The sequence below is a fragment of the Diabrotica virgifera genome, chromosome 8 (assembly GCF_917563875.1).
Source record: "Diabrotica virgifera virgifera chromosome 8, PGI_DIABVI_V3a".
Classification (NCBI taxonomy): Eukaryota; Metazoa; Arthropoda; class Insecta; order Coleoptera; family Chrysomelidae; genus Diabrotica; species Diabrotica virgifera.
This window is the reverse complement of record NC_065450.1, coordinates 64,221,072-64,237,055: the sequence shown is the minus strand read 5'-3', so window position 1 is coordinate 64,237,055 and position 15,984 is coordinate 64,221,072. Positions and strand designations below refer to the sequence as shown.

The following is a 15,984-nucleotide window of genomic DNA, read 5'->3' as shown; positions in this document are numbered from 1 at the left end:
CAATATTTAATCCCGGAGGGATTAAATGTGACACTTTAGTACCTGTCACAAGGGAGTGAAGTTGTCACTTTAGGCCCGGAAGTACGAAAAAGTTTATTATTTTTAAACACATACAATTGTTTAAACAATATTTCACAAACAATAATAAAGTTAGTTTGATTTTTGTGGAATTAAAATATTAAAATACAACAAAATATAGAGTAAGAAAATAATATATTAGATGAAGATTGGAAGAAATTTTGGTGGAAATCAACTTCATGTGAATCGAACACCGCTGTCTTGTGCGTAGCACCAATAATTAATGTTTATTTAAAAAAATTCCTGACGCCGTGGTAGTTAATCGATTTTAATTTTGCAAATTGCAAATGAAAGGGACGGTACACTTCTATGCGCAAAAAAAAAGTCAACTTGCTATCTGCTTTATTTTCAGTCCTGTAACATTTTGAAAAAATGAATTGTTTTTGCGAAAGCTGGATTGCAAAATTTATTTTGCAAAATCTATTGAACCGATCTTAATGAAATTTACAGTGTTGTTTTACTGCATCATAGCGTTTTTCTGGGTGAAATATGAAGGTCATAAGTTTAGCATAAATGGTTGAAAAACGTAAAATGCGAATACTTGTTTTTGTATGGTTTTTTTCGCAATTATTGCTATTTTGCAACAATGGTGACTATTTTTTTAACTTTTAACTAATTCTATATTGTAGGAAATTTAATTACGCAACTTTTATGTTAGTACATCTTTTCTGGGAAATGAACACTTTTAAAGTTATAATCAAAAAACAAAGAAAAAAATCGAATTTTTCCTTAATTTTTTGACATTTTAATTATTTAAACAATGTTCCGGACCTTTTTGAGAGGGAGGATAACTCAAATATTATTATTTGAGTTATTTTCAAGCAATTTCTGCAAAAAAATTTGAGTCACCTCTCAACGTCCATCTCAAAACAGATGGGCCCTGGACTAATTCTGATATTGAGAACGAATCTGAGAAGAGTGAAGATATGGCTACTGAACCATTGCAAAATTGTTATTTGCTTCAAATAGCACCAATACAATATTCGTGGCTAAAGATAAAACTGTTTGGAATAAAAGTATACAATGGAATCATCAAACTCATTCAAGGAATATTGTCAGGAAAGGTCAGACGTCTGTCTTGTGCGGCATGCAAAAGTTCGCCAGTGTTAGTTATGCCTGTCCATGTCCAGTTCTTTATATTTCGCAGCCAGGAGATTTGTTTGCGACCTACTTCTCTCTCTTTGCTTGGATGATTAATTGAGGGATTGCGTATTTTTCGCCCCTCAGGGCAGGGCCGGCGATAGCGGGCCTGCAAGGGATGCACTGCAGGCGGGCGCCACTGTTTGGGGGCGCCAAAATGAGCTTTTTTCTGCTGGTATCATAATATACTAAAATGGAAAAATTAATTTTTTAAATATGGTTGAAGTTCCAGATATCGCTAACCTTCCCTAACAACACACAACATTCCAGGAATGTACTACCAAAGTTCTATCAATATTTGAATGTCCTGGACATTTAGGGAACATTCGGTGAACATCTGTTTAAATTATTCCTGGAATGTTACCATAAGACATTCTGTGAACATACTACCAATGTTCCTATATTTTAAGTTGCGAAATAATACATACGTGTAAGAGATACAACATTACTTATAACATACCAGACAAACTAAGTGACATTTTAGGCCTACAGTGCAATAATATGTCAAATTTAAAGAGTTTCCCAAGTTCAATTAATACAATATTATAAACATACAAATGTAATAAAAATTATTGTTCGCGAATATTCAATTTGGAATGCGATTTTGTTAATAAAAAAAATACTTATAACTTATGCAAAACCCAAGAGAGGCATTTATATTTATTTCTTTTGCGTTCATTTTCAAATTCGCCGTGCATATATTTTTGTGCATGGCGCTTGAGAGGGCATCACGTGACTAAAAACGACCAACCAACGACCTCGCTTCGGCCATCTTGGCATCTTCATCTTGGCGACTGGCGACCTTGCCCGGCCTTGCCTTGCCGTGGATTGTTTGTATTATTTTGTGCTTTTTAAGAATATTTTTTTAATTCGGATACTTTTATAATAGCTTTAATAGTATTATTAACATTGTGCATAAAATGGTGTCCTGTTTTTAACGCAGTTGGAGTAGCAGAAACAAATGTAGATAAAAAAATCTGCAGGAATAACGTTTCAATTATGACAAAAGCTCAAAACAAATGACTATGAATGAACAGCCCTATTAAAAGGTTAGTATGCAAATATGTAAACGAAAGCATGCCCTGTATTTCAGAAAATAAATTAATACTATTAATACCCTAATAATACTATTCATAAAAAATCTTTTAAGTAACGTAGATATAACAAAGTGAATAAAAGGCATAAATCAGAAGAATTATTATTTTATTTTATAAGTTAATAATTGGTCATATCCATTTATTATTTTAATAATAATTGTGAATAAGCCACAAACTTCGCTTATTCCTAACTAAAATAGTAAATAGAGATAGGTAATAACAAAAGGATTTGTAAAACTAAAATAATTCTTTTTGCGTTTTTGCTAGTGTATGCGTTTATAAATAGGATGGTAGACCACACACTATAATATGCAGTACCAACTAATGAATACACAGAATATTATAGTCGATTTGCTAAACTCAGTCTCAGTACTAATTACTGTAATTTTGGCAAAATTGGCCAAAAACAAAAAAAATTACCTACTAAAATCACTAGCCAGTTGTGTCTGAGTTTGGGGAACCGACTATACTAATAAACAATTTCTAAGCTGTTTTATAATAATTTTGTGAGTTCATTAATCATATTTTTTATTTAAAACTAAAATTTGTTAATAATGCTTAGTAATGCATATATTTTGTATTTTTAGCTTTCCAGAAGATCCTGCGAAGAAGACATGAAGTATAGATCAGATTTGTTAATAGAGGAGTATGTTCAAAACACTTTTTAGAAAAAGATATTGACAGAACTTCACTTTCATCTGTTCGTTTGAGAGACTGTGCTGTTCCAATAGCTTATGTCACACAGGTATATGCATAACCTAATTAATAATACAGTCCGTACAATATAGATAATGTTGTAATTCATTATCTACATCGGAGATCTAAGTTGACATTGTTGCCCAACTACAAAAAATTTTTGAATTCATTTTAAGTCAAATATATCACATAATTATTGCGAAGTAGATTATACAACAAAACAGATTAATATTCAATGTAAATAAATAAAAACATCAGAAATCGAAAACAAGAATTAAGGTATAATCTTATGTTACAGTTATTAAGGTACCAAGGGTATTATAGGGATATACGTTGACCGAAAGCATTATTATTATAATACCTGTGGTGCCTTCAACGTTTAATGTCCGACTAAATTATTCTTTATATGCGAAAAATTTGAACGAATTTTGAATTGATTAGTTTTTAAATAAGTACATTTACCAGTAACAGTAGTAACGTAATTGTGGTAACCATAGTTTTACTTGGGTTGATATTTGTCAACTTGACAGTATCTAAGTCGTTATTTAAATTTAATGCCCAAGGGCATTATATCGTACTTAACAGACTTCGAAATGTCATTATTTGTCAAATAATGTACCAGTAGGACATTAAAGTAAATAATAAAAACAATAAATATAATGAATACTAAATACTTATTTGTTTGTGAAAAATCTATTTCTTTGTGGCTTTTTTGTAATTAATTATTCTAATGGGGAAATAAGCCACAATTTACTTGAAAAAATAATTTTATTAAGGTTTCTACTTCCACATCGGATGTCGTTGTCAAAATACAAAATGTTCATTATTATTATTTTATTTATTAAATATTATTTATTATTTATTTAAATATTATTTAATATTTATTTTTTTATTATTATTATTTATGCATATTATTACCTGTAAATAATATTTCTTCTGATTGTTAATTGTAAAGGATAGAAAAATTACCTTTTATTTTATTTTCTTTTAGAATCAGCTGAGAGAAGTGGTCTACAAAAAACCAGAAAGGAAACAGAATATGTGGCTACGAAAAGCAAAAGAAAGGTTTACAAAGCAAATGTGACACATTTTTTTATAATATTTAGGAATGTCAGCAAATTACATTAAAAAATGTATGTAAAGATTTTTTGCAATAAAAATGTTTATATTTATCAAGGATGTATTATTTGGTATGGCCATATATCGTCAGTGATGTGACAGTACCTCCTATCTGTTTTTTTCAAGAGATTTGTAAGATAGACTAAAAACTTGTTTCGGCCACCTCCTGTTTTCATATATTTTTTGACTTGTTTTGCAGTAAATTCAACTATCTATTTACTACAAAAAAAGTCAGAATACGTACGAAACCAGAAAGTGACCTTAAAAAATGTTTTTCGTCTCCTGCAAACCTCATGAAAAAACATATAGGAGGTATTGTCACATTACTGACGATATATTTCAGTGAATGTCTAAAAAATATACTGTGAATGTTCAAAGAACGTTCGTAGACATTCATGGAATGTTCTAACAAGACATTCAGTCTAAAAATATACTGTGAATGTCCAAAGAACATTCATGGAATGTTCCAACAAGACATTCAGTCTAAAAAATAGACTGTGAATGTCCAAAGAACATTCGTAGACATTCATGGAATGTTCCAACAGAACATTCTAAGAATATTTAAAATGCTGACACAGCACTTTCCTGGTACTTTCCAGGGACATTCGTGTGCATTTGGGGACATTCCAGGAATGTTTTCAATGTCCTGTGTGTACATTCTAGGAACATTCATGGAATGTTTTGTGTTATTAGGGTTGTTTGTTATTTTTGCACCTCACACACGTACATACAGGGTGTCCCAAAAGTACTGGAACGGTCGAATATTTCGCGAACTAAACATCGGATCGAAAAACGGAAAAATACGTGTTCAATCATTTTCAAAAATCTATCCAATGATACCAAACATCAACCCCCACTACACCCCCTGGAGGTGGGGTGGAGGGTAACTTTAAAATCTCAAATGGAAACCCCTAGTTTTTCTTACAGATTTGGTTTCGTTACGTAAAAGTAAGCAACTTTTATTCAAGACATTTTTTCTAACTGTGGATAGATGGCGCTATAATTGAGAAAAACGATTTATCCTGATACCATAGGTAAATTATAGAAACGGTCTAATATCTCGAGAAATATACTTCCAAATAAGAAACCAAAAAAAAGGTTTTTAATACTTTTCGAAAAGCTATCGGATAACACTATACATGACCCTCCAACCCACCCCCTTTCTGGAGGTGTGGGGTAACTTTAAAATCTTAAATTGCAACCCCTACTTTTTATTACAGATTCGGATTCGTCATGAAAAATTAAGCAACATTTATTCGAAACATTTTTTAGAATTGTCGATAGATGGCGCTTTAATTGGAAAAATACGATTTATTAGCGCCATCTATCAGCAATTTTAAAAAATGTTTCGAATAAATGTTGCGTAAGTTTTCATGACGAATTCGAATCTGCAATAAAAAGTGGGGGTTGCTATTTAAGATTTTAAATTTACTCCCCACCCCGTCTTCAGGGGGTGGGTTGGAGGGTCATTTTTGGTGTTTGTCGATAGGTTTTCGAAAAATATTAAAAACCTGTTTTTTGGTTTCTTATTTGGAAGTGTATTTCTCGAGATATTAGACCGTTTCTATAATTTACCTATGGTATCAGGACAAATCGTTTTTCCCAATTATAGCGCCATCTATCCACAGTTCTAAAAAATGTCTTGAATAAAAGTTCCTTACTTTTACGTAACGAATCGAAATCTGCAAGAAAAACTAGGGGTTTCCATTTGAGATTTTGAAGCTACCCTCAACCCCACCTCCAGGGGGTGTAGTGGGGGTTGGTATTTGGTGTCATTGGATAGATTTTAAAAAATGATTGAACACGTATTTTTCAGTTTTTCGATCCGATGTTTAGTTTGCGAAATATTCGACCGTTCCACTACTTTTGGGACACCCTATATATAAACGTATACAACGCATAGAATTGTATTCCTACGGTGTCGTAATAAAATTTATTGGTCAAGATATTATGATTCTAAAAACCAAACATCTTTGCGCTTAGGTATTGGGAATATTTTGTTTATTTTCTTCAAATTTCTTTCAAGTTGTTTATAATCTTTGTATCAGCAGTTATAGGGAGTACATTAATGATTTGTGGTAAAATAAACATGGTTCTGAAGCTGTTTCTCTCCCCTGTGGCCTATCTAATTTAAGTAGTGTGTAGTTAAATAAAAATGGATTCAAAAAAAGTTATCCGGGGTGCAAAATCGAAAAAGAAGAGCCGAAAAAGAAGAAATGGAAAAGAAAATCTGGTTTAGACTTGATAGTTTAGCATTAATTTCAATACAAAATTAGTTGAGTCACTGAAGGTTTTCACCTCCGATTTCGTTGAACCTCGATCGATTTTCATTGAAATTGATGAGTAGTTAGAGGATACCTCAAGAAAAGTGAGTTGGTGCCAACTTGCACTTTTACTCTGGGGGTGGATCCCACCCCTTCTCGGGGATAAAAATTATTTTATTAGAAATAGCCACATAAATCGATAGAGGGATAAATTTTAAGTAAAATTTGTCATATAAATTTATTAAAATAAATCAATATTTTTTGAGTATTTAATATTTTAATTTTTCCTGAAAAAGTTGCATGTTTTAAAGCGGATTTTCATAATTAACTCAAAAGTTTTTACAAAGTAAGTATCATTACCCGTTCCCATCAAATTGAGGGTAATAAAAAATCGAAAACATTCCTTACTTGAAAATTTAAGTGTTCAAGTTTAAATAACGGAAAACGATACATTTTATAAAATATACTTACTAAACACTTATCACAGTACTCAGAAATACCTATGAAATGAGCTTCAGAAGAAGTTGATAGCTTCAATAGTAAAAGGATTTTCAAGTAAGAAATTAATTTCTTTTTTTAGCTCGAATTTTGGTAAAGATTAAAGTTTTTGAATTATTTATGAAAAACCGCTTAAATAGTATTGATTTATTTTAATAGCTATATAGCCAAATTTTGATTAGAATTTGTCGCTATATCGATTTCTGGCGTTATTTTTAATAAAACAATTTTAACCTCAGAGAAGAGGTGGCATTCATCCCCAGCGTAAAATCGCAAGGTGGCACCATGTCACTTTTGTTTCTTTAGGTATCCTCTAACTACTCACCAATTTTCATGAAATTTTATGAAGGTTCGCCGAAATCGGAGGTAACAAATTATTGATTTTTACGTTCATTCGCTGTAGTAAATAGTGTTTGGTAATAAATTAGATATTAATCTTATTGATAATTTTGTAAACATCGAAACAAGGAGAATATATTTTTTACCTATTTACATCTCATTTAAATCTTGTACCATTGCCAAAAAATGAAATACCTAAATCTAATTAAATTAAAAAAAACGAAGGGCGCCTGTGCTAGCTTTGAAGGCGGGCGCCTTATACCCTAGCGCCGGACTGCTTCAGGGTATGGCCCAGGTATCCAATTTTTCATGCCTTAATCAAGCTAAGCAATTCTCTACCATCGTGTGTAAAAATCTTAAAAATCTTATATTTGTTTTTGTAAAGTGTACATTTAATAAATGTTGTATAACAAAATGCATTCGCTGTGTCATTCGCTACGCAAATTGTTACTCCAGAACAATACAGGGAAAATTAACTTTTGTTAAAAAAAGTGCATAGATAAATAAAATATCTCATTTAATTAATTAAACATATTTATATGTAAAAATATGAAAATACGGTATCAATTATGAGGAGGCACGTTCAAGATAAGGCATTAAAATAACGTAAATAAATAAAAAATCCCATTCAATTGATAAAAAGACTAAAAATTTATTTACTCTATAATTATGTTTTAAGATATTAAAATACCATAACGTGAATGTATATAATAATATCATATCAAAAATGTCAAGGTTACTTTGACAAATAAAGAAAAGTGATATGTATTTTTGTTAGATATTGGGTTAACTTACAAAATATCATCAGAAATCCTTGATCTAGTTAATCTAGGACTCTAGTACTGATTTTAATTTTTTTTTGGAAATAGCTTCAGAACAATAATTTTTTTGGTTTTTTTGTCTTTTTGTTTTTTTTTTCAGTTCTACTTCTTCGTGTGCCTCATCCAAGGACATTGGCTCTTCCTGTAGAGGAAAAGTTCTGTTGTTATTTTTCCACTCCACTGCTTAAATTTTTCAATCAGGATGTGCGTCGTCTACCTGGTCCTCTTTTTCCTTGTATGTATAACCAATCTCAACAACTCATAATTTCGTTTCTTAGTATGTGGCCAAAGTAGCTCATTTTTCTGTCTTTCATAGTGTTAAGTATTTCTTTTTCTTTTTTAATTTTTCTTAATGTGTCCGTGTTTGTTACGAGTTGTGTCCATATTTTCCACATTCTTCGATAACACCACATCTCAAAGGTAGCAAGTCTTTTTTCAGTTGCGTTTCAGTTGTCTAGGCTTCAACTCCATATAAAAGGATAGAGCATACGTAGTATCTCTATACTCTGTTCTAATTTCTATTCTCAGTTTTCATTTTCAATCATCAAGTAATTGAAGACTTAAGTGGAAGAAGGAGGTATGTCACAAAGCCTACCTTTTGAGATATGGGCAGTTAAAGTTTTTATTCCTCTACTTTTATCATGAAAATATTGTTTGTGTTATTTGGTTTTATTTATATTGCTATAAGCATTTCTTTACATTTAGTGTTGATAATTTGTTTTTGTTTTTAGTATTTTTGCTAAATCGATTGCCACTAGTCGTGATACCTTAAACCACGTTCCGACTTTGTTATTAATAAATTATTGTAAAAATAACGGTTTATAGTACGTTCACTGACGGTTTTTGCTCTAAATTTTAAAAAACCACTTGGATTTACATGAAATTTGTCATACACGTAGCTAAAATGTCAAACAAAACAAGTGATATTGTGCCGATGTCTGCTTTTACTCTGGGGGTGACTTTCACTCCTTTTCGGGGGTGAAAAAAGAAACCTTTAAAAGAAGTCCGGAAGTAGATAAACTGATTAATTCTAAGCAACTTTTGTTCTATACAGTTTTTTCACTAAGTCAATACTTTTCGAGTTATTTGGTTTTTTTATTGAAAAATGAACATATTCACTCGCAAATAACTCGAAAAGTATTGACTTAGTGAAAAAACTGTATAGAACAAAAGTTGCTTAGAATTAATCAGTTTATCCAATTCCGGACTTATTTTAAAAGTTTCTTTTTTCACCCCCGAAACGGGGTGAAACTCACCCCCAGGGTAAAAGCACACATCGGCACAATATCACTTGTTTTGTTTGACATGTTAGCTACGTGCATGCCAAATTCCATGTCATTTGAAGTGGTTTTTTAAAATTTAGAGCAAAAACTGTGAGTAAACGTACTACAAACCGTTATTTTTGCAATAATTTATTAATAACAAAGTCGGAACGTGGTTTAAGCTATCACGACTAGTGACAATCGATTTAGCGTATAAAAATACTATGAAAAAGACTACAAACTTGCTGTGTAGATAACGCATTTCGAGCTTTTCGGCGAATAAACAATTATTTTGTTATTGACAAAATAAGAACACAAAATAAGAACACAAGAACAGAGAAGACCTTAACACTATCAATTTATTTACAGGGCTTCTAATAATTCCTGAAAACACCTAATTCTATGTCTAGCAGTGGACAAACGAAGATTGAATGATGCGTATAATTAAAACATAATTACCTGATCCTGGCTTCCAGAAACCAACACCATACTTGTTTCCAGCCGAGGCCAAAAAGTTGTATACTTCTTTATTGATATCTTTAGCTCTAGCAAGATCCTGAGGTCCACCAATTTGTGCTTCGATAAGATGGTCACAGTGGATGGTGCTAGGAACGGCGACTCTCTTCAGACCACTGGAGATGAATTGCAACATAGCCATTTGGGCGGTGGCATCTTGCATAGCAACACGGTCAGGACGTAACCTTAAGTAAGAGGTACCTCGTTGAATATCCTGAAATTAAAATATATTCTATTAGAACTATGTGGATAAAAGTAAGTTTTGGAAAAGAAAATACATGATAAGGACTTACATATTTACAAACTTCATTCTCTGATTTTGTTATTAATACTACATTATAAATACAGCTTGAAACTCTTTTGATACCTTTGTTTTGGCCTTCTAATTGTATATTCGTCACTTCTGTGGTTTGTACACATGATTGTATACAATGTAAATAAGCCACAATTTAACTTGAAAAATGATTTTATCGACGTTTCGACTTCCACTTCGGGCATCGTTATCAAAATACAAAATAGTAATAGCTTCAGAACAATATTAAGTAACCAAGAAAGTAAGAAATAAAATTTGTGTTAACCACAGAACCACGGAACGCTTGATGTTAGGCATTTCTCGTAGGGATCGAATTACGCACAAGGAAATAAGACGGAGAACAGGAGTGACCACAGAAAGAATTACCAAATTGAGATGCCATAGAAAGAATTATTACCCTTAAGTGGCACTGGTCGGAAAACAGATGGACACAGCGAATAACACAGAGACCAAGATAAGAAGCATATCGAAGTAGAGGTCGTCCGCCAACAAGATGGTCTGATGACATACAATGGATCAACAAAAATTGGATGCAAACAGTACAAAACAGAAATACATGGAAAAGACTAAGGGAGACCTATATCCAGCAGTGGATCGATTCGGGTTGAATGATGATGGTGATTTTGACCATAGATGTTAAGAATTAAGTTAATTTACCAATTATTCACTTAAAAAAAAATTAGTTCGTAATATTGATTAACAGTGATTATTGAATAGTATTTCGTTGTAACAATTTAATTTTTTGTTTCAACAAACTTTTAGACATTGATCAATATATTTGGTTATTGTCACAATTATGAATAATAATTGTGAAAATAACTAGAGTACATTAATCAATAACACTCGATTTATTCAGACAATAAGTTAGTTTCGTATATTTAATAAATAATGGTAATTCTGGCAGCAAAGCACTTTCTTGATTTCGTAGATGATAAGTAATTACCTTGGTTTATCGTGACAACGTAGATATTTCATTAAAACAATGTACAAATGTTGTTAATATAGAGTAATATTTGATTATTCCATAGATGTAAACTGATTGTTGTGACAACGAATGCATTAATAAATCTACTACTGCATTTAATAACCACAATCAATGCGTTCATGGTGACAATAAACGAAGTTGTTGAAACAATAAATGTTTTGCTTGACCATTTGACATGTAAGGGCTTTTCCGTATCGTTCTTTGTTAAACAATGCTGTTACCTCTGCCGAATAATTTCATTTCGTTTCCAAGTGTAGTCCGTACTGGAAGGAAGTTTTCGTGTGTCTATTCTCGTATTCATTTTTTTCTAATCCTGAGAAAACTAATTAGTATTTTTGAAAAATTTAAACGCAGAATAAAATATTACAATATTATCGAGGGTCTAAGTCCCTGAGAACGTCTATAATGATTATTTTAATAAGTCACAGGAGTGAAAAAGAGAAAATTTAGTATGATTTTTAATTTCAAATATACCATTCAAAAGAAACTTTTTGTTTATTCTAAGGGACTTTCAGCCCTCGGTAATAATGTAATCTTTAATTCTGCGTTTAAATTTTTCAAAAATACTTATTAGTTTTCTCAGAATTCCAAAAAAAATTAATGCGTTTAAAAAGAATTCGTACGAAATTTTGCACCTGCGCTCAGGCGTGGATACAGGGGGAGTCAACGGGTCCATGGACCCCCTATTGTATTTAGTCTATAAGTATTTTTTTATTATTTATTATTTTTTCTGTTAACTCTAAACTTTAAGCCATAAGTACAACACTAAATTACACGACAACCGCTTCCAAAGAATAGAAAGAAGGCATAAAATCTAATAAAACACCCTTCTCTGAAAAATAATCTGCAGGCGCATTTGTTTGGGTGCCGGTGGAACCATAAACAACGGAAATATTTTTCTCAATTCAAAGAATAACAAAAATGATATTTTAAAATGCAAATACATTACACTGGGTATAAACCTTATCTCATGAAAAGTCACGTTTCAGATTTGCGATACAATAAAGATATAAAAATTTGTATTTTACTAGATAATCCATGCGTATGTACCTACCCATTGATGGTAGAAAGGTTAATCTTTATGGTAAAGAACGACCAGTGAGATTAATAGTCGTGAATTGTCTATCAATATTTTTGATACCGTAGGTATCTGGAATTTTATAGTGTATTTTATCCTTAGAGTAAGTGTTAGTCGTATGGTTAAATTTGGAAATATAATATTTGAATATTTGAGGTAAGTCTGGCCCCCCTATTATGAATTTCTAGATCCACGCCTGCCTGCGCTCTCCAAAAGGATTAAAGTGTTATACATTTTTGGAATCACTATTTCAAACGCTTTTAAATAAGCTGTCACATAATGTACTTTCCCATTAAAAAAAACCAAATTTGTGGCTGTCACCTGAAGAGGGATCGCGTAAAGTTCGAAACATTGATGTTATAATATACTTTGATTATTTTAAAAATCGACCTGTCCGAGCGTTTTGCTTATGTGCTAAAAATAAATAAGTTAATAAGGGGACAACACTTTTTCCAGCGCACTGTATAAGTGAAATCAAATGAGAAATCACAAAGTGTAAAGTCCATTAGGTTTAGGACAAAAAAAGGGGGATTTACAAAATTATTTTTAATCAATTAATATCATACATTGAGCTAATGCATTCAGTAATTATCAATATAAAATACGTTCATAGTAAGGATGAATACAATTGCTGGTAAGAATAACCGTATTTATTGTGGGAATGAACGGAATTAATTGTAAGAATAAACGGAAATAATTGTAGAAATAAACGAAATACGTTAGGAGAAATAACACTGTTATTGACACAACGAATAGTCTTCGTCGGTCAATTAACGACGTTGTTGTTTCAATGAATAGTGTTCTTTGGCTCAATCAACAGTATTCGTAATATTAATAAATTGATGTTCATCCATTCAATAAACGTAATACATTGGATCAACTAACGACGATAATGAATTGATGAACATCGCTTTGTTGTTCTAATAAAACCAAGAATTGGACAAATTTTAAGTATTGCTTTGTGACCAACTAGTCCGAAAAATCCCGAATTGCGAAGTCGTGTCCCGGCGTCCCGGACAAGGTTTCCGGGTGATCTGAATTTTCAACGTTTTGGTAAAATTCTATTTTGAAATTTTGAATACGGTATTCTTCTAAGAATTCACATCAAACTGAATTGGTGGGATGAGAAAAAGTCGACAATTTCTAGAGTTTAATACTAATACCACATCCAAAACGCATGCATTTTATATCGTGGTATTATAGTTCTACGAAAACTCAAACTGTAATTAGTTTTCGTTTCTGTATTTAAAAAAAATGGCCCGATTTTAATTAAAAAGTCCCGGATTTCAGGTATTTTTTTCAGTTTTGTCCCGAATTTGACCGACTGGAGTTGGTCACACCATGCATTATATAACTTTAGATATATTGTTTCATTTCTTCCAGAGAAGAGATATAAGGATCGACCATCTGAGATAAGGAAATTTTTCCCTTAGAGAGAGTGTTGTATGGCTCAAATCTGATTAACTTCGCAAAACCTTTGTTTTGTCAGTTTAACTTGATATGCGCAATTTTATCTTACTCGACAAAAAACTCAGGTTAAAATCTAAATTTACTTAGAATAAAAATGTTATGTTGTTTTATTGGCAGATAGTCAAATATTTTTCAAATAGAACTTGAAGCTAGTGGAAGGTGAAGGTGCGTCATACTTACTACGTCGATATCGATAAGAAATATCAGGGACAATCGATAGTCAAACGAGCTTAAGAAAACCGAGTTCATGGGGATCTTATAGTCTAAGAGCTGGGGGTGTAAGGGGGTGTGGGGGGCGGGGGCAGGTTGGGGTTTATGCACTTTTATGTCCCCATGATGGTACCTTACGTTCTTACCTTGGCGTTCTTTTTTATTTTTTCGTTTTTCGAGGGTACCAGGCTGAAAGCCACTCAGAAAATTTGTTATTAACAATTTAATTGTTTCAATGATTGTATTTTCTAAATTATTACATAGGTATATTTCATTTTACCAAAATGAAAATTGTTCCTTTTGAAAAAATGAACAAAATGGCGTTTGGTACACTTTGGTCCAATTGTTAGAACCGGAGTTATAACAAATTTCGTGAAAAACAATTGCAAAATAGGTTGATGAGGCTTTTCCAAGTATCTTCTTCTTTATGTACCATGTCCTTTCAGAACGTTGGTTACCATCATAGCTGTCTTAATTTTATTCACTGCCACCCTAAATAGCATGCTTGTATCAACACCATACCAATCTCACAAGTTCTTCAACCATGAGGTTCTTCTTCGTCCTGGACTGCGTTTGCCTGCTATTTTTCCTTGCATGATATTTTGTAGCAACATATATTTGGGACCTCTCATTACATGTCCAAAATACTCCAGCTTTCTCTGCTTAATGCTTTTTATGATCTCAGCAGTCTTGCTGAGATGTTCTAGTATTGTGGAGTTTAGAATCTTCTCCACCCAGGAAACTTTTAAAATTCTTCTATAGCACCATATTTCGAAAGCCTCAAGGCGATTTAGATCGATTTTATTCACAGTCCAGATCTCGACACCATAAAGTAAGGAGAACACGTAGCAGCGAAGTAGGCGGATCCTCAATGACAATAGTCTCTGTTACATAACACCTTGGACATCCTTCTAAAAGCGGCTCTAGCCTGCTCTATCCTAGATCTAATTCCGCCGTGACTTTCTGCGTTACAATTTAATTGCTGTCCAAGGTAAACGATTTTATCAACTTCCTCAAGTTTGGTAATATTTACATATATGTAGACGGTTTTATATGCTGTTGTTTACTTATTACGAGTATTTTGGTTTTCCGTATGTTCAGATCCAGACCTGCCTCCCTACAACTCTCAACGACACTATCAAGTAGTGTTTGCAGATCTTCTTGACTAGAAGCTAGGAGTACTGCATCGTCCGCATATCGCAAATTATTGATGACTTCACCGTTCACAAGTATTCCTTCTTGTTTTTCAGAAAGTGCTTTTCTGAAAATTCTTTCGGAGTAAAGGTTGAAAAGCAGGGGTGACAAGAGGCATCCCTGCCGCACTCCTCTTTTAATATTAAGAGCCCGTGATTCCACCAAGGGATTTCCAAGTATAACAGATGCCTATCCGTTCCGGATGTTGGGATCAGCATGGCTATCCTAACTTTGCTTTCTGCCATTCTGAATATTCCGGTTGTCGATGTATTAAACCACATTCTCAGGTTTTGAGGCCAAGAGATTCTACTTCTCCCTGGTCCTCTCTTTCCAAATACCTTGTCCTGAAGAATTAGTTGCAACAAGCCATATCTCTGTACATTCCTCTTAACATGGCCAAGATATTCTAGTTTGCGCTCTTTGATGGTGTTAATATTCTCGGATTCCTTGCCTATTCTACGTAGAACCTCAACATTAGTCACACGATCCACCCACTAAATTCTTAAAATGCGTCTGTAACACCACACCTCGAATGCCTCGGGTTTTCTGAAAGAAGCTTCGGGAAGTGTCCAGTCCTCTACTCCGTATAATAACGTAAAAAATACATAACGTCTGATGATAGAGATTTTGATAGCAATTGGTAAATCGTTACTTCTGAAAAGAGACTTGTTTATGCTGACCTCGCTTTTGCTATGAGTTGTTTTATTTCACTTGAGTGGTTCCATTGGCTGTTTATGTTGGTACCAAGGTATGTGTAGCTGTTCACCCCGTCAATTGCTTGTTGGTTAACCAAAAGCCGTGTATTTAATATTTCACGCTTACTGACTACTATGTACTTTGTTTTTTTCGTATTGAGATCAAGTCTGCTCTCTACTTATCTCTGATATGTGCGACGTTACTCTTT

At 32.7% G+C, this 15,984-nt stretch overlaps 1 protein-coding gene and 1 long non-coding RNA gene across 2 annotated transcripts in view; one reads left to right on the top strand and one right to left on the bottom strand.

The window, feature by feature from the left end:
• Nucleotides 1–15,984, bottom strand: part of LOC126890602 (probable aconitate hydratase, mitochondrial) — an 80,824-nt gene that overhangs the window by 44,146 nt on the left and 20,694 nt on the right. Inside the window, exon 3 of the mRNA XM_050659674.1 lies at nucleotides 9,774–10,044. Within this exon, the coding sequence (XP_050515631.1) occupies nucleotides 9,774–10,044 (271 nt within the window). The remainder of the gene's footprint in view (nucleotides 1–9,773; nucleotides 10,045–15,984) is intronic.
• LOC114332944 (uncharacterized) lies at nucleotides 1,520–4,183 on the top strand. Its single transcript, XR_007700384.1, has 3 exons — nucleotides 1,520–2,267; nucleotides 2,903–3,060; nucleotides 4,003–4,183. It is a non-coding gene; the product is annotated as an uncharacterized LOC114332944 (long non-coding RNA).